At 36.6% G+C, this 24,079-nt stretch overlaps 1 protein-coding gene across 5 annotated transcripts in view; it reads right to left on the reverse strand.

Moving 5' to 3' along the window:
* ANKHD1 (ankyrin repeat and KH domain containing 1) overlaps nucleotides 1-24,079 on the reverse strand; it is a 132,077-nt gene that overhangs the window by 100,583 nt on the left and 7,415 nt on the right. For all 5 annotated transcript variants that reach the window (XM_037509152.2, XM_037509151.2, XM_037509150.1 and 2 more), the window contains exon 2: nucleotides 2,674-2,827. In XM_037509152.2, the coding sequence (XP_037365049.1) occupies nucleotides 2,674-2,827 (154 nt within the window). The remainder of the gene's footprint in view (nucleotides 1-2,673; nucleotides 2,828-24,079) is intronic.

The raw sequence follows: 24,079 nt of genomic DNA on the forward strand, positions 1-24,079 counted from the left end.
CAACCTCTCATTAAGTTTTTGGAAAGTTGTCTCCTTGTTATTTGTCTCGAGGTGCTTTTTTATTTCCTCTTTGATTTCTTCATTAACCCAATAGCCTTTCAGTATTGTGTTCAGTCTCCCTGTATTAATGGATTTCCCTGCTTTCCTATGACAGCTGATTCTAGTTTGATGCTTCAATGGTTCAAGAAAATGCTAGATATGATTTCAAGCTTTGTAAATTTGTTGATATTTGTTTTGTGTCCCAGAATGTGGTCTCTTCTGGAGAATGTTCCATGCGCACTTCAGAAAAATATGTATTGTTTTTGGGGGTACAGTGCCCTGTAAATGTCTATTAGATCCATGTAGTCTAATTCTTTGTTTAAGGATATTATATCCCTGTTTATTTTCTGTTCAGTTAATCTATCCATTGGTGAGAGTGGAGTATTAAAGTCTCTGAACACAAGTGTTTTTGCCCAGTGTTTATGCTTTACTTATTTTATAGTATGTATATTTATACTTTAGAGAAAAGGGCACAAAAGAACAGACCCCAAGGAAGAATCATGGGGTGCCCAGAAAAACAGAAATGAGTTTAAAATGCTTAATTATGGAATCAGGGTTATAGGACAGTACTCACAAGAGTCTAGTGTCAACCTAAACCAGAGAGCAAAGATGTACTACCACCTATAATCAGGCCTGGTCTGGGAAAGGAAAGGAAATTAGCATAGAGAAGAACTGCAGAAGAGAAACACCTTTAGTTCACATTTCACTCTGCTATAAGCAAAACAAGTAAGTGTAAGGTACTAAAGCACAGACAAAAAAAATTTAGAGCATACCCATGGCACTTGTATTTCAGGAGTCTTATACAGCACATATACCTAAATCACAACTAGCAGACTCACAAGAAATCCAGACTAGAGGGAAAGGATGCCAACAAAATTAGCAATATGACATTATATATACATATATATATATACACACACACACACACACACACTATATATATTATTATTACTATATATTATATATTATTATATTATTACTATATATTACTATTATTACTAGTCCTGTCCTAAATCTAAGTCTTTATTGGATAGTTATTTAGTTTAATCCAATTTTAAGTTTCTATCAGTTCCAAAAAACACATTAGATGGACTAAATATCAACCTGCTACATATGGTACCTACGGTTTTCCGTAATAGGATAAAGTTAAAAGAAATACAAGATGATATAAAATAAACATATTCCTAACATATTATCTGTCATCGCAAGACTATCTATACAATGTCTAGAGTTTAAGCATCAAAGTACACAAAATTTTAACATTTACAACTTACTGTCTTAGAAGACAGAAAATCATTGTTTCCAAGGTTTATTTTCTTTCTACCAATATAGATATGAAAATACACAATTTCTTTTCATTCTTACTCTTCCCCGGTAATTATTTGGTGAAATACAACATTGTTTTTCTTCTTTCAATATGAAATGTGATTTTTCTGAATACCTACCTTTAATATTATGCGTCTTACAGCACTAAAACTAAATGAAAATTTCTGTAGGCATTTTAATTTTCTGCATTTTAATAGCTTTAACATGGGATTAAAAGACACATATCTGTGATACATACATGATATATTAAGATACAGCTATATGGGACTCTTAATAAATTTCTAGGCACTATTTTAAAAATCAATCTGATAAAATTCTTATGTTTAATATATGCATAATTTATATTAAATAAATAGACTTACACAAGTGAAAATACATTGGGGGCCTCACTGGTGGCCCAGGGATTTAGTCTCAGCGCTTTGACTACTAAGGCCTGCGTTTGATCTCTGTCAGGGAGCTAGCACATATATGGCGCAGCAGACCTCTCCTATCTTGCCTGCTGCTCCCCTTAGCACTGTATTTCAGTAGATTCGCCTGTTCTGCTCCTCATTCTGTCTCTGCTGAGTCCTTTCACACCCCAGGCCCCTGGCTTATATCCCAGTTCTTCTACTTTAAAAAAAAAAAAAAAAAAAAAAAGTGAATATATATCAGCAGCAATATGAAAAATTAGAAAAATTTAACGTTCTTCTTAAAACAATTTTATGAATTTCTTTCATTACAGTGTAAAGGAAACTTTGTATAGCAAATAATGAGCAGGTTGTATGATATAAAATGTGGTAAGTAGCTATTATTTTTAGAACATATGCTCATCACAGATTTTTCTTTCCTGCAACTTCATAATAAGAAGTTAGCAATGTTTGGTATATTTTGTACCAAGTTTGTGTTCAATGTCTTAAGTCAAAAATAGCCATGCATATTAAGTCACACATAGACTAAAATGAAAAAATATTAAAATTCATGCAGAGTTCCTTAAATCGGTTAAAAGATTCATAATCTGATGAACTAAGCTTATCTCCCACATTTTTATTTTATATTGTAATTGGTATTAGACATGTTTTCCTTGAAAAGTAGCTGATTATCTAATACCTTGAAAATGTTAGTGCTGACCTCAGATATCACTTACTGAAAACTTTCCACCAAGAATCTTTTAAATACCAAATGTCAACTTTTCTTTAGGAATAAAAAATACAAATTTGAAAAGGATTTCAAATTTTATACATTAAATAATGAGGGTATCTCATATAGTTTATGTAGAGCGAGTTAATTCTTTTTAGCTGCTTTTAACAAAGCAGACAAAAAATAACATACCTGCTGCTTCTAGCAATGCTTCTAGTCGTGCCTGTGTCTCTGGATCCACAGTGCGTAAGTCTGCTCCTTCTGCGGTACTTGATAAGAATATCTCTGACGTTGTTTTAAGCACTGGATTATCCAGATCTTCTTGGTCCAATATAAATGATTCAACCTGTTTATGAATTAAAGATATCAATTACTGTTAGAATAATTACAATTTAAGGTGACTTGTGAGTTGTAATTTAAATATAACCAGATTAGTTATTGAGGCTATAGGAAGGGAATTTAAGAGTCTCCCAACTACCTGCTTATCTTCAGGTATGTTTACAGGTATAACTCAGGCGTACCAGATTCATTGCATATCTTTTGTGCTAACACAGAGCTTAAGAAGCAGTGGTTGATTGTTTGTTTGTTTTATTAATAAAACATGTACAGGAACACAGGTCATAGGCAGGTGTATACAGGACTAGATAGTAAAAAGATGGCATAACATAGGTAAGTTATTAAAGCACAGTTTTTATTTAGTCAACTCTGACTCTCAAACAAAAGAAAGTAAGATTTAGCCCACTGCCAGATATCTAGAGTCATATAGACAAGAAAGGTCCATGAGGCTAAAAACCATTCCTTGTTTGTTCACTGCTCTACCAGTGGGTCTTCGAATACAGCATACATAGCAAGTATTCAATACATACTGATTGAAATGAGTGTCAGAAGAAAATCAACTTATGAAAATAGACATGAATCCTTTAATTTCAAAGTTAATTCTAAAGTAATTTTCTTAAAAAATATGCACAATCTTCCTCAGATTGGAAATGTCTATCAAAATGCCCTTCAATTCAGTAATTCCACATTTAAAAATCTGTCCTTAAAATATTACCTGAAAGCCAGACAAAAAAGAGTTTGCAGATACAAACCATTCACTACAATTTTCACTTAAATTTATGAATGCTTTCTTTATGCCATTAAATATGCTTCAAAACATTGTTTTTTAAGATTTATTTATTTATGCACATAAGACCTGGGGTACAGGCGAGAGGTGCAGGGGGGTGAGAGGATTCACCAGAGACAGAGTGGGGAACAGAACAGGTGGAATGACTGAAATACACTGCTGAGGAGAGCAGTGGGGAGACAGGAGAGGCCTCCAGCACCATGAGGGTCACCTCCCTGGCCGGGAATTGAACTCATGCTGCAGTGGCTGAGGATTGCTCCATAGTGCTGCGACTTAACCTCTTGCGCCACCAGGGAGGCCCCAAAACATTGTTTTCAATGACTGCACATAGTCCATCCTATGAATATACAAAATATACTTACCAAATTCTCTACCTATTTATATGTTAACGTTTTCATTTATTTTATTTTAAAAAAACAACATTGATATGATATAGTATTATATATATTATGGAGATAAATACAGCATATCTTCATCATGGAACATTTTAAACCTTTTCAAGTTAAAGATTCCAATTCTCCCCCATTTATTCCATGACCTCAACAACTATAACAAAAGGTGTGAAAGCATTAACTACAATTAAAAACACAAGGGGGGAAAACTGTAATAGGGAATTTGATAAGTATATTTTATATATTCATAAGATGGACTATATGCAATCATCAAAAACAATGTTTTGAGGGATATTTAATGTCATGAAAGCATTCATAAAAGTAAGTGAAAAACACATGATTTAAAACAGTAGCATCTTGGGCCTCCCCAGTGGCACAGCGGTTGAGTGCTGGGTTGCGAAGCTGCCCGCAGCTTCTGCAACGCCGGTTCGATCCCTGGCCACCAGGTGAGGGTCCCACATGGTGCACAGACCTCTCCTGCCGCCTGCTGCTCCCTTCAGCAGTGTACTTCGTCAGTCTTCCTGCTCTGCTCTCCGCTGTGCCTCTGGTGAATTCTCTCACCCTCCTGCGCTTCTGACTATACCCAGTGCTTGTATAAATAAATAAAATAAAATCTTAAAAAAAAAAAAAAAGTCCAGGGCCTCCCCGGTGGCGCAGCGGTTGCGCTCTGGGTTGCAAAGCTGCCCGCAGCCTCTGCAGCGCAGGTTCAATCCCCGGCTGCTCCCCCGGCCACCGGAGGAGGGTCCCACAAGGCGCGCAGACCCCTCCTGCTGCCCGCTGCTCCCCTCAGCAGTGTACTTCGGTCCTTCTGCCAGCTCTGCTCCCAGCTCTGGCTCTGGTGAATTCTCTCACCCTCCCACGCTTCTGACTGTACCCAGTGCTTGCATAAACAAACAAACAAACAAACAAACAAATAAATAAATAAATCTTTTTTAAAAAAAGTCCAATTTGTGAACTGTGTGTATTTCACTCAGTTTCTAAGGCGGAATCATATTTAAAATAAATAAATAAATAAAACAGTAGCATCTTTATTTTATTTAAAAATGTATTTATATTAACATGAGTCATCATGTATATAACCATGAGCAAATACTTACATACCTATGTCTATAATATGCAAGTATCTATAGGCAGGGACTATGTATACATACAGGAAATCAGGAACAGAAAGGTTAAGTACCTCTCCAGGATCACACAGCTAATAAATGGGAAAGCCAGATTTCAAACCCAGACCATAGAGGTACAAGAGTCTGTGTTCTTAACCACAAGGCACAACTACCTCATAGATTTATTTTAAAAAAGGATCACAGGGCCTCCCTGTTGGCATAGGGGTTAAAGTCTCAGTGCTATCAAGCTACTGCCAGCCACTGATGTATGAGTTCAAACTCTGGCCAGGGAGCTAACCCACATGGCACAGCAGACCTCTCCTGTTTTGCCTGCTGTTCCCCTCATAAGTGCATTTCAGTAGATCTGCCTGTTCTGCTCCCCTCTCTTTCTCTTATGAACCCTCTTACCTCCCACACATCTGGTCTAGACCCCAGTTCTTATATGCATAAATGAATAAAATGAATCTTTGAAAAAGGATCACAGTATTTTTGGACAACATTATTGACATATTTGGCTATTTGGTCATCAGTTTTCACAATGACATTGCACCAAATATGCTAAATAAAGACAGTAAAGTTAAAATGATTCGGAAACATTTTATAACCTAATGACATACTATGATTTTACAAAATAATTCTTAAACTACAGAGTTAATAATATTAAGCCATATACTATGTTGAACCAAGCTTCTTTAATATATAATTGACACAGATTCTATTCTAGACTCATGTCTACAGGTAAATGTAGACCAGCTGTCAAATGATATCTAAAGGTAACTGCTTATATAACAAGAAGCTTGGTACAAGTCCAAGAAATTATTAGGTATTTGCAGATTTATATACTTGCCAGTTGTGAAATAGATTAAACCATCATTTCAAATTCTGAAATTTTACAAATTAGAGATGGCATGTATTTATATGTTAACTTCTGTTCCATTTAAAAAAAACCAACAAAACAACATTAGTGTGATGTGGTATTATATATATTATGTGGTATTATATATATAAACACAGCATATCTGCATCGTGGAACATTTTAAAATTCTAAGTTAAGGATTCTAATTCTCTCCCATTTATTCCATGACCTCAATAACTATAACCAAAGGTGTCAAAGAGAAAAAATGAGAGCCTCCCTGGTGGTGCAAGGGTTAAGATGCAACCTATGAAGTAATCTGCAGCCACTGCAGCACGAGTTCGATTCCCGGCCAGCCAGGGAACAACCCACATGGCACAGCAGACCTCTCCTGACTCACCCGCTGCTCCCCTCAGCAGTGTACTTTGGTCAATCTGCTTGTTCTGTTCCCAACTCTGTCTCTGGTGATTCCTCTCACCCCCCACACCTCTGGCCTGTACCCCAGCTCTTGAATGCATAAATAAATAAATCTTTAAAAGAGAGAGAGAGAGACAATGATATACCAATGTGCGTTAAAGGGAGAGAAATCACTTTTAGCTTGAGTAATCCAAGAAAATTTTGTACAACAAATAGCATGTGAGAGCTACATTTTGAAGAATGCATATAATTTCAATAGATGGGGGTAGAGGTAGAAGGGAATGAAAAAAAAAAAAAAGAAGGCTTGAAGATGCACTTGCAAAGTGATTAATGGCCCACCTCACAAAACATAAGATCTTTCATATATTGTTGGCCACCGTGGAAAAGTGTGGCAGTTCTTCAAAAATTAAACAGAATTACTGTATGACCCTGAAGTTCTACTTCTATGTACAGCCAGATTAACAACACTTTCTATGGTGGTACCAATAGGCTATCCTACAGAGCCTAGATGTGTCGCAGGCTGTGCTGTCTACTTGCACTCTATGATGCTTATACAATGAAATCACCCAGTGATACACTTCTCAAAATATATCCCCATCATTAAGAGATACATGACTATACACACCTAAGAGGACTGAAAACATGTACATTCACTCAAAAACCTGTACAGAGTTGTTCATAACCGCATCATGTTATGCCCTACACATGGAAACCCAAATGTCAACTGACAAATGGTTAAACAAAATGTAGTATATCCAGACAATGGAATGCAGTCATAAAAGGGATTAAGTAATGACACATACAATACCCCAGAAGACACTTTAAAACATCATGCTTAGTCAAAGAAGCCAGTCACACAAAGTCACATATAATTCTATTTAAATGAAATGTCCAAAATAAGCAAATCCATAGAGACAGAAAGTAGATTAGTGACTACTTGTAAAGTTAGGAAAGAGGAACGAGACTGACTGCTAATGGGTCTGAAGATTCTTTTTGGAAGGATGGAAATGTCTATAGTAAGATAATGGTGAATTTTGCACAACATTTTGAACATACTAAAAATGGCAGAACTGCATACCTTAAAATGCTAAATCTTATGGTAAGAGTTACATCTCACTTTTTAAAACACCATAAAGTATCTAGAATACAACTATGGCTTTAGGTTAGAAAGAACTGGGGACAGTTTTGAGTAAAAGGTTATTTGCTGCCAACCAGGTCACCACTATTACAAAGAGAAAGAAGCAGCAATGTCATCATGAGTATCAGTAATGTTAGCACCACATGCACATGACAGCACATTCCTAAGTTCTTGGGAGAATCAAGTTCAGAATAACAACACGAAATAGAAATGTGCCCTTTGCCTTCAGAGGGCTTATAACTTCTCTGAGAATTGTAACTCATAAGAAAATTTCTGAGTCTACTTCTCCAATGTTTTAACAGTGTACATAAATTCAAGTTTTGACCAGCTCAAAGGAAAAATTAGTGCATTGGAAACCAACTAGGTTAAAACACCAGTATCCTTCAGATACTCTGTGTGACTTCAGGTAATTTATTCAATATTTCTGACATTTCATTTCATTCTCAATAAACACAACACTTACTCCACCTATCTTACAGTGCTATTGACATGACATAATACAATAAAAGTATTTTAAAATTAATAAAACACTAAGTAAATATAATTTTTAGAATATAATTCTGTGTGATTGCAACTTTTTTGCCTTGTCCCTCACCAGAGCCTAGCTTCAATGGCTTCAAACTGGTAGAATTACACTGAGAATCTAGCATGATGCATTTTTATTAGCATTCACTTGAATTTTCTTTCTCCTATTATGTTTATTTTTTCAGTGTTATTGAGATATAACTGATATTTAACATTGTTAAAAGAATTTTACGTCTGTATATATTGTGAAATGATTGCCACAAGTTAATATGCATCATTTTACGTAGAATTTTTTTTTCCTGTGATGCTCATTTGAACCTTCAAGTGCACTTTTGGACATTTCTTATTTACATTCTTACCTAGTTAAAAGATCAAATTTTAAGTAGTTAACAACACTTGTGGAAAAAATCAGAATTAGTTACACTTATGTGAGTTATATATTAGTTATACTTATTAGTTATACTTACACATATCACTAAACACATAAATGGTTTGTGTACATTTTTGTCAATTAGATGTGCCTAAAAATACTCAATTTTACTATTGCCTTTTTCCTATCTTTAAAGATAGGTGAATTCCTATCTTTAAAAACCCATCTCAATATAAAACCAATAAAAGAACAAAATATCCAATGTGCCTATTACTTTGTGAATATTTGGGATATTATTTTTGGTAGTTCATAAACATCTTATGTGATAAACCTGTTGAAATATATTCTTACAATTTTGAGTATAATATATCTAGATAGTATAATATATCTAGTCAGTCAAGATAGAAACCATTTACAGCTACATGGAGAGATTAAAATCAGTTCCACACATTTAATATAAAAGGCTTGGGGACATAACACACAAAAAGTCTACAGCATGGATATGCCATTCTATAATAATGACATATCTAATGAAATAAGTCTTCATCATGTAAATGAATATAAAAACCTCAGTTTCTCACATATAGTTAAAAGCTTACAGAAAATTCCTTATTGCTTAATGGTAAAGTTACACAGCTCATCTTATCCTGAAGCATCAATTAGCAACAAACAAAACATTCATCTTTAAAGGCACTGTTTTGCCATGGTAAGAAAGTTTACTTCAAGTCTTAAACATTGCAGATATTTTTTCGACCAATGGTTAGGTACAAAAATAAAAGGTGAAGGAAAATGGCTAAGAGTTAGTCTGGCCCACAAAAAACTACCTGGTTTTTCTCTTTAGGTAATCTCTTCTAATATGCTAAAGGCAAATCAGTTTCTATTTTCCTCCTCAAAAGTCTTTTCCCTGCTGCCTTTTTTTTAAAAAAAAAATGAGGGTTTTAGCCTTAACTAAAATTTAAACAAAGGCAAGGAGGAACACACATTTTGTCTCATTTTTTTATCCCATCTGACATTTCAGAAATGAACCACTGGATGGCAACAGTTACAAGGGAATTTCACCAGATTCAACTATTATTTCATTAAAAACAAACAAACAAACAAACAACAACAACAAAAAAAACAAAAACCCTGAGTCATCCTGGTCAAATCTAGTTAGAAAAATCATTTATTAACCCAGCTATGAGTTGGCCAAAACTCACCTACACTAAAAAAAAAAAAAAAAAAAATTCTATCAGGCTTCATTAAGTAAGCAGTGCTATATATAATAAAAGTTTTCAATGTTGGGCCTCCCTGGTGGCGCAGCGGTTGAGCGCTGGGTTGTGAAGCTGCCCGCAGCCTCTGCAGCGCCGGTTCAATCCCCGGCTGCTCTCTGGCCACCGGAGGAGGGTCCCACATGGCGCGCAGACCTCTCCTGCCACCTGCTGCTCCCCTCAGCAGTGTACTTTGGTCCTTCTGCCTGCTCTGCTCCCCGCTCTGGCTCTGGTGAATTCTCTCACCCTCCCACGCTATTGACTGTACCCAGTGCTTGTATAAATAAATAAATAAATCTTTAAAAAAAAAAAATAAACTGTTTTAAAAAAAAAAAAAAAGTTTTCAATGTTAATATTTTAAGTCTTATAATAGTAAAATAATAAAACCAATAACCAATTATTACCTTCTCCAAGGTTGTATTTTTGGAAATAGCATTGCTAGTTAGAAAAATTTGTAAAAAAGAATATTCTATCATAAAACTTCCATATTACACATTTTTGTGTATATATTCTCCAGTCATGTTGTCAAATGCAATTAAAAAAAACAGCAAGCTCTCAAATATTTTGAAAATACATTTTTTACAGACTGTCTTTTAATAAACAAAATGGTTTATGAATTTTTTATTTTTAACACAATACATGATTTTGTATTGAGCTAAAGACTAAAATATTAGTAGCCACAGTTCATTTCTGATAACCTTTAAGAATAATTCCCTAAGTTCCAAATGGAGCTATGACCAAGTTCATGAGAAGGCTAAAATTTATAAAATATTACCTTTCCTCACAAACCTTCAAAAACAAAGTTCCCTTAAGAAATTCAAATTTGTGGCACCTCCCTGGTGGCCCAAGGGGTTAAGTTTCAACACCATGAAGCCATCAGCAACCACTGCAGCACTAACTTGATCCCCAGCCAGGAAGGGGACTCACATGGCACAGCAGACCTCTCCTGACTTGCCCGCTACTCACCTCAGCAGTGCATTTCAGTCAATCCACCTGTTCTGCTTCCTACTTTGTCTCTGGTGAATCCTCTCACCCAACATACCTCTGGCCTGTACCCCAGTTCTTGTATGCATAAATAAAAACAAGTAAATAAATCTTTAAAAAAAGGAAATTCAAATTTGATCATTAAAAATGGGATGCTGGGCCTCCCCGGTGGCGCAGTGGTTGAGCGCTGGCTTGCGAGGCTGCCCGCGGCGGCCGCCGGTTCGATCCCCGGCTGCTCCCAGGCCACCAGAGGAGGGTCCCACATGGCGCGCAGACCTCTCCTGCCGCCCGCTGCTCCCCTCAGCAGTGTACTTCGGTCCTTCTGCCTGCTCTGCTCCCCACTCTGGCGAATTCTCTCGCCCTCCCGCGCTTCTGACTGTACCCAGTGCATGAATAAACAAAACACACAAATAAATAAATAAATAAAACATGCCTCCATAAAAAAAAAAGTTTAAAAATGGGATGCTATATTACACATAAAAATGAAAATAACTCTAGTATTATATACCTTAAAATCTATCATATTGCAACCAAACCATTGGACACAAACAAAATTAGAGTGTATTCTAAAATACACAGTGGAAGAAACTTGATAACCTAGGTTCAAATTCAATCCTACTTGAAATATTCTCCTAGAAGGATGTTTGCCATTTGACTTATTCCTATTCTGAACTTTAAGTGTAAGGCACAGTGGTTTGTTAATTTGAAAAAAAAAATGGGATGCTAAAACATTTTAAATGTCAAAAATGTACATTTTTAAAATTATCCTTGCTATTTTTCTTCTTTTTTAGTTTATATTTGAATAGATCATCATGTTGTGACCTTTCCATACCCAAATTAAGCCCTCTACTTCAAGTCAGCAGCATTTACACAAATTTTAGAATGCAGGTGACTTCCTATTCATTTCTTCTTGTAACAGTGAAAAGAAGAGGTCAGTGTTCCACAGAAAATTACTAAAGGACACAGCAAGCACTTTTTGCAAAAAAAAAAACACTGTACTCCAAATTTGCAACAGTGACATCCATCACAAAACATGCCCCAAGATGCACTCAAAGGAAGGAAGTAATAAAGTTGCAATCCAGGACTTCATAATGATACATTTAAGAATGAATTTTGAGGGACTCCGCGGGAGCGCAGCGGTTGAGCGCTGGGTTGCGAAGCTGCCCCCAGCCTCTGCAACCCCGGTTCAATCCCCGGCCACAGGGCGAGGGTCTCACATGGCGCGACAGACCTCTCCTGCCACCCGCTGCTCCCCTCAGCAGTGTATTTCGGTCCTTCTGCCTGCTCTGCTCCCTGCTCTGACTCTGGTGAATTCTCTCACCCTCCCGCACTTCTGACTGTACCCAGCGCTTGTATAAATAATTTTTTGAAAAAAATGAATTTTGATACTATATGGCTCAATACAATCAACAACAATATTTTGAAATAGTAGAATGAAAAGGCTGTATTTTTTTTTTTTTAAGATTTATTTATACAAGAACTGGGGTACAGTCAGAGTCGCGGGAGGGTGAGAGAATTCACCAGAGACAGAGCAGGGAGCAGAACAGGCCGACTGACCAGACCGAAGACACTGCTGAGGGGAGCAGTGGGCGCAGCAGGAGAGGTCTGCTGCGCCATGTGGGACCCTGGCCAGCCGGACGGGATCCGCTGGGATGTAACCCGCGCTGCAGAGGCTGCGGACAGCCTCACGGCACGGCGCTCAACCCACTGAGCCACCGGGGAGGCCCGAAAAGGCTGTATTCTTTAACCTAAAAACATTTCAAGTTTCTTTCTACAAAAAAAATTGTGCTCCCTATTTCAGATCCACTATTTTTTTCTCAAAAAACATAAATAGCATCTTGGGATTTCTGATACTTCACAAAAGCACGAGAAAATCATCCTGCTTTTTCTAATTCTAAGTTAAAGCTGGAGAAAATGAACCCTACTTTGCCCAGCTACAGAAACTTCATTTCTTAACTATAGTTTTAATGTAGTCGCTATTATTTTTTGAAGTCTCTAAATGTGATGGCTTTTTAAATATCTATCATTAAGTGCTTTTAAAAAAATCATATATACAATGGCCTCCCCGGTGGCGCAGCGGTTGAGCGCTGGGTTGCGAAGCTGCCGCGGCCTCTGCGGCGCCGGTTCGATCCCCGGCTGCTCCCCGGCCACCGGAGGAGGTCCCACATGGCGTGCAGACCTCTCCTGCCGCCCGCTGCTCCCCTCAGCAGTGTACTTCGGTCCTTCTGCCTGCTCTGCTCCCCCTCTGGCTCTGGTGAATTCTCTCACCCTCCCGCGCTTCTGACTGTACCCAGTGCATGTATAAACAAAACAAACAAACCAGCAAACAAATAATAAAGCATGCCTCTATAAAAATAATAAAAAAAAAAAAAAATAAATAAAAAAAAAAAAAAAAAAAAAAAATCATATATACAATGGCTCACGTGTGTCAGCATTTTCCACATATTATTCTATTCAATCATCTTAACTACTTGATAAGATAAATTGAGTGATCTTCATTTTAAGTAACTGAAATTCAAAAAAAAATTAAGTGACTTGACCAAGCACACATAACCATGCAGGGATCTGAAGACAGGTATTTCAGACTTCAAAGCTGACACCTCCTTTACCACATCAAGTGTACGAAGTGAATCTCCCAAATAATGGAATATAAAAATAAAAATACTAACCAATGAAGTAAGCAGAGAATCTAGAAGTATCATGTCACAATTCAACCATAAAAGTTATGTCAGGAAAAAAAAAAAGTTATGTCAGTAAAAAAACTTACTTAAATATAATGGATTTAATTGTATTTCCTCTCTCCCAGAGTTCCTACAAGGACAGACAAGTCATGCTTGTGTTTGGTAATTTCTGGCAACGACATCTACATTATTTCTAACCAGTACACAAACAACAAATTTTGTGACACAATTGGTTTTTGGAAAAGTAGACTGCTCACATACTCATTAGAAGTCACAAGGAATGAAGTATATGGCAATTAAGGACATGAAAATCTTAACTTTGAAAAAGAAACATTACTCTGTATTTTCCCAATGATAATAAATGGGTTTTGTTGATTTCAGAAAGAAGTCCTGGCTTCTGCTCTAAAAAGAAAATAAACATTGACACTCTAAAGAAGCACTCAATTTTAGTAAGTTAAAAAGAGCCTCAAACATCTATAAACCTCCAATTAATGCCATTAAGACTAAGAGCAAGAAACCTCAGAATGCCAGACCATCTGGCTCAGTGATTTTAGCTAATCTGTTTTACCTCTCTGACATTCATTTTCCTCAGTTATAAAATAAGAATGGCAATTAGTATATTACTGGTTTATTGATGATTAAGTATAAAAACATTAATAAAAGTACATAATAGTGTTTAACACATGGTAACTCCTCAACAAATATCAATTATTATTATGATTACTACTATTAGTACTATTAAATTCAATTTACCTAAAGACCTTATCTTTCTTACTCTCTACACTTTGTAAAAATAATATAAAATCGGGGCCGTCCCTGGTGGCGCAAGGGGTTAAGTCACAGCACTATGAAGCTATCAGCAGCCAGTGCAGCATGAGTTCAATTCCCAGCCAGGGAGGTGACCCACATAGTGCAGCAGACCTCTCCTGTTGATCCCGCTGTTCTCCTCAGCAATGTATTTCAGTCAATCTGCCTGTTCTGTTCCCCACTCTGTCTCTGGTGAATCCTCTCAGCCCCCACACCTCTGGCCTGTACCCCAGTTCTTGTATGCATAAATAAATCTTTGAAAAAAAATGTAAAATCCATTATACCTGTTTTAGACAAACAAGTAACCTGAGCATATACAATCATTCAACATTTATTAAGCACTCACCATGAGCCAGACATTCTACTATATACTGGGAACACAAAATTAAATAACATGATTCCTGCTCATTAAGACAGATAATCAAATAAATGTAATAGTGTACCAGAAATGCTATGATCTATACACAATTACACAGGGAACAGAGTGGAAGGAATGGTCAATTCTAACTGGGGTAGTAAGGAAGAAAATCAGTTGGAGATGACAACTCTGGAACAAGAAAGAATCCAACAGGATAGGAAAGAAGGACAAAAGTGACAGCAGCAGTGTACAGTAGTGGTAATAAACATGGACTTGGGAGTTATAAACTTGGACTTAGAGTCCAAAATACCTGAATTCAAATCCTGGCTCTCTCATTATTAGATATACAATTTTAATATATGTTACAGAATGCCTCTTAACTTTGCCTTCCTTATCTGTAAATTGGAAATAATACACCTTTCTTCTTGAGAATACGTAGATTAATTATTAGCCCAGCAGGCAATAAGCATTCCGCATATATAGTAGCTAAAATGATTTTAGAAGCAGTGGAAGCAAATATACCAGGGCATAAATGTCTTGATATGTTCAGAGAACTACAGCAATTTGATATGGCTGGAATATAAAATGCAAATAAAGTAGGGTACAGCAAGAATAGGATTGGAAAAATAGAAGCCTAAATCCTAAATAACCTTGTATGCCTTTATAGAATGTACAGAAAGGATTATTTGACAAGGGAGTGATATAATTAAACTTACAGTAAGTGCAGAAGACAAATGATGGTTTGACACAGGGTAAAGGGAGTAAGAATAGGAAAAGGGACAAACAAGATGTTAAGAAAAACCTATCAGACTTATGCCTGCTTAAATGAGTGTGGTGAGAAAAAATAGCAGATGGGAACTCTGAGGATTCTGACTACAATGACTAGTTTTAAAGCAATACAATTCACAAAGGTGGGGGGTTATAGGAATGGAGGAAAAAATGAACTCAATTTCCGAACTGGTGAGCCTGGGATGTTTATGGCACATATATACAGGAGACAGGTGGAAGGCCTCTTAGCAAACTGATAAAAGATGTGAGAGAGGAAAGCCACATGGATATCTAAGAGAAGAAAGCTACTGCAAATGCCAAAGGCACAGAAGCAGTACATGCTTGTAGATTTTATAGAACATAATGAAGCACTTGTGGTTTTGCTTAAACATAAGTACAAGACCATTTTATGCTGATGGACTTGGTATCCTTTCATTTTAAATCACTGCCCCTTTAAACCTGCCACTTTAAACTCCTGATGTAACACACCCAAATATCAACCTATATGGTGGTCATCCAACTAATGCAGGGGAGTGATCCACACATTGAATTTAGGATCTTTGGCTATTATAAGATCAGAGAAAAGAAAATAAAGAAATGCAGTTGAAGTGTACAATGCCTAGAACTAACACTCAAATACATAATTTCTTAACATCTAAAAAGAATTTAGAAGGGCAAATATAATTTGAATAAATTTACCTATTTCCCTGAATTGTTCATGTTCCTTAAAAGAGTAATACCTTCAAGGTCAGGTACCATTTTTTTTCATTTTTATAATCTGAAAGTCTAACACAAAGCTTAACAAATAGTAGACTCCATTTATTGTGGGATAAATAAATCCACTCTACCATACCATTCAGAATTCTTTAAAAAATTGCCAAGAACTGAAATCTCTGAAAGACAAAATTTTACTATGCAAGATTTGAGTTCATGAAGAAAGGCTCTACCTTACACTAAACTCTATCTTTCTTCTGTAGAGAATGAGTGAATAATACACACTAACATGTTCCTTTGATACTATGATACTACTCTGTATTATGTTGGAGAAATATAGGTCAAATCTATGCACTTGATTTAAGTATAGCCTTCAATAATTGTCTCTTCAAACTAAAGGAAAATAAACTTTTCTTTGTTAACCTGCTGGTCCAGTCCTAAGTAAAACAGGTACTAAAATACAGTACAGACTCACCGTTCATAGAGTCAAAATAACTAGTAATTTAACATAATTGGGAGGGACTATCTGAACAGCGACATCCATGATTTGCTTTGCAATTTAATCACATGGGTGATAACACTGACTTTGGTGTCAAGCAAATTGCATGTTACTTAAATATTGAATTCACACCTTTTACGTGGTTATTAGAAGATACCTGATGTAAAAGTCTAATTGCTATGGTTTTTTCTCTCCACTTACCCACTTGTGGAAAAAGAAATTTTGTATATATTCTTCTTGTTGACTACAATCTACATAGAATACACTTGGACTGTAACTACCCAAACCAACCATCTCTTCCCTCTTCAGCTCTATTTCCTCTCAAATGTATACTCAGGTTTTGGTGGGAAGGAGAATCATTAATTTAAAAATAAATAAAAATAAAAACCCACTAATACTATGACAATTTGCTCTCTGGCAGCCTGAAGAACAGGCTTAAAAAATGATTTCCTCCATCAACCTTCAGTATATAAGAGAAGGGCAGAAATTTCAGGGAAGGTAGAATATGAATGCAAGGAGGAAGACAATCTTTTATATGTGCACAAATTTTGCAGCAAATTAAACATTCCCTATTACACCTCTTTCAAAGATCACATGAAGAGAACAAGAACATATCAATAACTCAGAATAGCCAAATAAATCTTGAAAAAGAACTGTTGGGAGACTTACACTTCCCAATTTAAAAACTTATTATAAAAAGGTACAGTAACCAAGAAAACATGGAATTGACATAAGACAGGTAGATCAATGGAATAGAAATAAATCGTCATACTGATTTTTAACAAGGGTGGCAAGACAATGTAATAGCAAAAGATACTTTTCAATATATGGTATTGGGACAACCGCATATCCACTTTCAAAAAACTGAATTAAGTCTCACACCTTACATAAAAATTAACTGAAAAAAGGATCAAAGTCCTAAATATAAGAGTTAAAACTATAAAGCTGTTGTGAAAAAAAAAAACATACAGATTGGGTTGTGCATTATTCATAGTAGCCAAGGCATAGAATCAACCTATATAACTATCAGTAGATTATTGCATAAAGAAATTGTAGTATATATACTCAATGAAACAGTATTCTACTAACAAAAAAAAAAAAAGATACAGTGCTTTTTTGGATAACATGAAAGGATTTTAGGGGATTATACTAAGTTATATAAGTCAGAAAGTAAAAGACAATTTTATAAGATGATTTCACCCACTTGTGGAGTATAAATAACCAAAGAAATCAAATTGGGAGAGTCAACTACTCTTAGACTCAACTGGGAGGGGACGGAAAGGAAGGCTAGAAGGGATAATGTGATAGTACACTGGCACTGGAGCTTTGTGGAGGAATAATTAGGCATGTGTGCATGATGAGGTGTGAAGCTGTAGTCCTGATATGTCTACAAATGAATGGGAAATCAATAAATTTTTTTAAATAATAATTGGGCATCACTACAATTTTTAAATTTTAATGACACAAGAAAACTGATAAAACTCATGGAATGGGAGAAAATATTTGCCCACCATCACAATTCAACAATAAAAAGACAAATAACTCAATCAAGAAATGGGAAAAAGGTTTTGAATAGACATTTCTCCAAAGGTATACAAATGGCCATTAGGCACAGAAAAAGTTGTTCAGCTTCATTAGTCATTAAGAGAAATGCAAATCAAAATCACAATGATATACAATTCTATACCAAGATGGCTATAATCAAAACAAACAAGATGTTAGCAAGAATTTGGAGAAACTGAAACCCTCATATACATTACTGATGGGAACGTAAAATGATGCAGCTACTGTAGAAAACACCTTAGCAGTTACTCAGAAAGTTCACACATAGAGCATAATATAACTTAGCAAATTCTACTCCACCATACATACCCAAGAGAACTGAAAAAATAAGTTCATGCAAAAGTTGTAAACAAATGTTCAAAGTATCACTGTTTATAATGTCAAGATGTGGAAGCAACCAATGTCATCAATCAATGAACAAAATGTGGTAGATATATCATGATTAGATAACAGTTATTCCAACCAAGCACTGATACATATAGAACAACTTTGAAAACCATACTGTAAGTGAAAAAAGTCTGACACAACCACATCTCATATGAGCCCATTTACATGAAATACTGAGACTAGACAAATGCAGAGACAAAAAGTAGATTAGTGGTTTCCTGGGGCTGCAGAGAAAGGGGAATGGGAAATGACTGTTAATGGGTACAAGGTTTCACATGGTAGTAATGAAAATAATTTTAAAACAGACGGTGGTGATGGTTGTATAACTTTGTGAATATATTTTTAAAACCTCTAAAGTGTACCCTTTAAAGAATGAATTCTACAGTATGTGAATTATATTTCAATTTTTGAAACTATGGGAACCTGAATTTGAAAAACATTTCAAAAACTGTTTTAATTTCCTATTTTGATAAATGGATTGTGGTTATATAAGAGAATGTTTTTATTGTTAGGAATGTATACTGAAGAATTTAAGGGTAAAGGAGGCATGGTGTACGAAATGTACTCCTGAATGATTCAGAAAATAAACTGTATATAAGGAAAGGTGAAAAGGGAAAGGGAAGAGAGAGAGAATATGAATTAACATTAATTGGTGGTTCAGAAAATTGTTTATGGTGAGAGAAAAAGATGAACAAAACTGGTGAATTTGGATAAAGGATATAAAAAATAAATTGATTATATCATTTTGCAACTTCCCTGGAAATTTGAAATGTTATCAAAATAAAAAGCAGCGGGCCTCCCTGGTGGTGCAGGTGGTTGAGCGCAGCGCTGTGAAGCCTTCGGCAGCCTCTGCAGTGCCGGTTGGATCCCCGCCAGCCTCAGAGTAACCCACATGGTGAGCAGACCTCTTCTGTCTCGCCCGCTGCTCCCCTCAGCAGTGTATTTTGTCAGTCTGCCTGTTCTGTTCCCCGCTCTGTCTCTGGTGAATCCTCTCACCCTCCCGCGCATCTGGCCTGTACCGTGGTTCTTGTATAAATAAAATAAATCTTTAAAAAATAAAATAAAAATAAAAAGCAGCAACAAAGAGAATGTATCCAATATAATTGCCTGAGAGTTTGCTCTTTGATAATGATAGTATGTTTCACATATGGTACTAAAAATTCAGCAACAGTACTATTTTTATTTTTTATATTAATTTTTTATATCATTGTTCATTTCTAAACAATATTTGCTTCCCCCCACCCCCTCAGGTGCTATTTTTAAAAGGCAAAAATAAAAATGTAGAGATTTCTCAGAAAATAAGTAAACACAGATTTAAAAAAATCAATTACAAGCTGATAGGAGCGCAAAGTCCTCTCTAAGCTATTAATTGACATGGGCAAACTCTTTTACCATCTTATTCATAAAACGTCTATGTGAAAACTTTCCAATTGTACTTCAGTAAAGAAAATACTACAGATTCATTTAAGTAGGCTTAATAACTATCATATCGAGATAATTCTTTTAGAATGGGCTCATATTTAATCATATAAAAAGATAAAAGTATTCATCCTAGCATTTACTCAAATACAAAGCATCATCACCAATCACAAATTAGTCACTAGGACAAACTGAGAAAAAAATGATTATATTACACAAACATCTACTCATAGTGCAGCATTCTATGTTAACTGAGTTCAATGGCTTTAGGGAGGGCTTTAGGGTGGCACAAGGGGTTAAATCTCAGCACTATCAGCAGCCACTGCAGCACAAGTTAGATCCATGCTAGGGAGCTAACCCACATAGCGCAACAGACCTCTCCTGTCTTACCCACTGCTCCCCTCAGCAGTGTACTTCAGTCAATCTGCCTGTTCTGTTCCCCACTCTGTCTCTGGTGAGTCCTCTCACTCTCGCCCCATACCTCTGGCCTGTACCCCAGTTCTTGTGTGCATAAGTAAATAAATCTTAAAAAATTTCTCTCTCCCGGGCCTCCCCTGGTGGCGCAGTGGTTGAGCACTGGGCTGCGAAGCTGCCCGCAGCCTCTGCACCGCCGGTTCGATCCCCGGCTGCTCCCCGGCCACCGGAGGAGGGTCCCACATGGCGCGCAGACCTCTCCTGCCGCCTGCTGCTCCCCTCAGCAGTGTACTTCGGTCCTTCTGCCTGCTCTGCTCCCTGCTCTGGCTCTGGTGAATTCTCTCACCCTCCCATGCTTCTGACTGTACCCAGTGCTTGTATAAATAAATAAATAAATAAATAAATAAATAAATAAATAAATAAATAAATAAATAAATCTTTAAAAAAAAATTTCTCTCTCCCTCTAAAGGTACATCTTAAAATTTATGTGAAATCTCAAGGGACCTTGAATAACCAAAGCAATCTTGAAAACAAAGAAAAAAGTTGAAGGACTATCACTTCATGATTTGATAACAGTTACAGTTATCAAAACAGTGTAATATTGGCACAAAAGACAGGCATATTGACCAATGGAAAAGAACAGGACCAGAAATAAACCCTCTTATATAGTCAATTGCTTTTCAACAAGGATGCCAAGACCATTCAATAGGGAAATGATTGTCTTTTCAACAAATAGTATTGGAAAAACTCAATATCTGTATGCAAAAGAGTAAAGTTAGTTGTACCCTGTCCTTACACCATGTGTGAAAATGGACACTAAGAGCTAAAACTACAAAACTCTTAAAAGAAAACACAGAGTAAACTCTTCATGACATTGGGTTTGGCAATGACATCATGAATATAACACCTAAAGCACAGATAGCAAAAGAAAAAATAAATTGGACTTCATTTAAATTCAAATGTTCAAGGATGAAAGTTTTAAGCAGACTGAAAAGGCAGCCAAAGAATTAGGAGAAAATATGTGCAAATTTATACTGATAAGGGATTAATACCAGAATATATGAAGAACTCCTACAAAAAACCCAATTTAAAAAGGGCAAAAGATCTGAATATATTATTACTGTAAAGATATAAAACACAAGTATTGGCTAGAATGTGGAGAAACTGAAACCCTAGAGCACTGCTGGTGGGAATGTAAATTGGTATAGCTGCTATGGAAAACAGTACAATGACTCCCCCAAAAAATTAAAAATAGAATTACCATATAATCCAGCAATCCAATTTATGGGTATATACCCAAAAGAACTGAAAGCAGGGATTAGAACATTCATACGCCCATGAACACACCAACATAATCACAATATCCAAAAGGGAGAGACACCCCGAATACCCATCAACAAATAAATGGAAAACAAAATGTGGAATGTACAAATAGTAGAATAATATTCAGCCTTTAAAAGGAATGAAATTCTGACACATTCTACAATATGGATAAACCTTGAAGAAATTACACTAAGTGAAAAAGGACAGTCAAAAAATTATGCCATTCCATTTATTTGAAATTGACTGAGTAGTCAAATTAAAAGAGAAAGAAAGTGGATTTATGGTTGCTAGGGGCTGGAAAAGCCAGGCTAAGGAATTACTCTTTAATGGGTACAGAGTTTCAGTTTGGGGAAGATGAAAAAGTTCTGGAGATGGTTGATGGTAAGGATTGTATAACAATGTGAATATACTTAATGCCACTGAACTATGAAATTATGTAATGTGTATTTTAACAAAATTTTTAAATGATTAAAATGGTAAATTTTATGTTATATATCTATTTTTAATAAAATTTAAAAAACAAAGGGTTAAAATGATAAATTTTGTTACATAATTTTACCACAACAAAACTTGTTTTCCAGGCCTCCCTGGTTGGCACAAGAGGTTAAAACTCAAAGCCACTGCAGCACAAGTTCGATCCCCAGCCAGGGAGCTAACTAACCCACATGTCACAGCAGACCTCTCCTGACCCGCCCACTGCTGACTCACCCGCTGCTGACTCGCCGGCTGCTCACCTCTGCAATGTATTTCAATCTGCCTGTTCTGTTCCCCACTCTGTCTCTGGTGAATCCTCTCACCAGGCGCCCCCCCACCCCCCCCCACACACACACCTCTGGCCTGTATCCCAGCTCTTGTATGCATAAATAAATAAATCTTTGGGAATAAAAAACAACTTGTTTTCCAACCTAACTGTCCTCATTACAAATCCTTAAACACATCCAATTTATACCTTATCAACTCAAACTGTTCTGTTCAATTCTTTGGTTTTTAGGGCTAATCCCTGGGGGTATATTGCATTTTCCTTTTCCAAATTGCACACTAACACAAGTGAGTCAAACCACTAGAATACAGTGGGGGGAGAGCTCCTTTAAAAAAAACACACACACACATACTTTTTACTACTGAAATCATTATTAAGGACAATGAAGATGTATGTAGTGGAGGAAAGTCAAAATGTGCTCTTAGATAAAGAGCTGCTTGGGCTTCCCCTGGTGGCACAGCGGTTGAGTGCTGGGCTAAGAAGCTACCTGCAGCCTCTGCAGCTCCAGTTCAATCTCCGGCTGCCAGCGAGGGTCCCACATGGCGCGCAGACCTCTCCTGCCGCCCGCTGCTCCCCTCAGCAGTGTACTTCGGTCCTTCTGCCTGTTCTGTTCCCTGCTCTGGCGAATTCTCTCACCCTCCCGAGCTACTGGCTGTACCCAGTGCTTGTATAAATAAATAAATAAATATTTTTTTTTTTTTAAAAAAAAAAGCTGCTAAATTTCAGTGTAGCAAATAAAAAAGAGCCTATTGGGCCTCCCTGGTGGCGCAGGGGGTTGGGATGCAGCCTGTGAAGCTGTCTGCGGTCACTGCAGCACGAGTTTGAACCCCAGCCAGGGAGCAACCCACATGGAGGAGCAGATCTCTCCTGACTCACCCGCTGCTCCCCTTACCAGTGTGTTTCGGTCGATCTTCCTGTTCTGTTCCTCACTCTGTCTCTGGTGAGTCCTCTCACCCCCCACACCGCTGGCCTGAACCCCAGTTCTTGTATACATAAATAAATCTCTAAAAAAAAAAAAAGCGCCTATACGCAATGTTACTTTTTCCCTGGTTTAGATAAAGTTGCCAGGAAGAAAGGCAAAACAGTAAATCATCCTTCATTAAATGATCTTCCTTCTTCAAAGCGTACAGTGGCGGTAACTACTAATAAAATACATGGATTTTAATTTTTACAGATAAAATTATAGTATAACAATATTGCAAGAAAACTAATGTTTCCCATGTTGGCAAAGGTGTGAAGCTGGATATATGCCTTTCTAGATCAATGCTTTTCATATTTCTTAATTCTTTTAAAATTAGTAATGACAAGGCCTCACCTTTTCAAGTAAGTTAAATTATGAAATTCTCTTAGAAAAGAGTGCCCGTTATACTCAGTGGCAGCATTTGCAGCACGAGTTCGATCACCGGCCAGCCAGGTAGTTACCCACGTGGTGCAGCAGACCCCTTCTGCCTCGCCCGCTGCTCCCCTCAGCAGTGTATTTCAGTCAATCTGCCTGTTCTGTTCCCCACTCTGTCTCTGGTGAATCCTCTCACCCCCTGCACCTCTGACCTGTACCCCAGTTCTTATATGCATAAATAAATCTTTAAAAAAAAATAAAATTAATAATGAGAAGGCCTCACCTTTTCAAATTCTCTTAGAAAAAAGTGCCCTTATACTCAATGGCACACATTTGACTGCTTTCTTAATATGTTGAGCTACATGGTAATCATCAGTTTCACTAAATAATATTAAGTTTTTTTCAACAAAG

This window comes from Talpa occidentalis, unplaced genomic scaffold, assembly GCF_014898055.3.
Source record: "Talpa occidentalis isolate TD23 unplaced genomic scaffold, MPIMG_talOcc4v2.1 talOcc4.13, whole genome shotgun sequence".
In the NCBI taxonomy this organism is placed as follows: domain Eukaryota; kingdom Metazoa; phylum Chordata; class Mammalia; order Eulipotyphla; family Talpidae; genus Talpa; species Talpa occidentalis.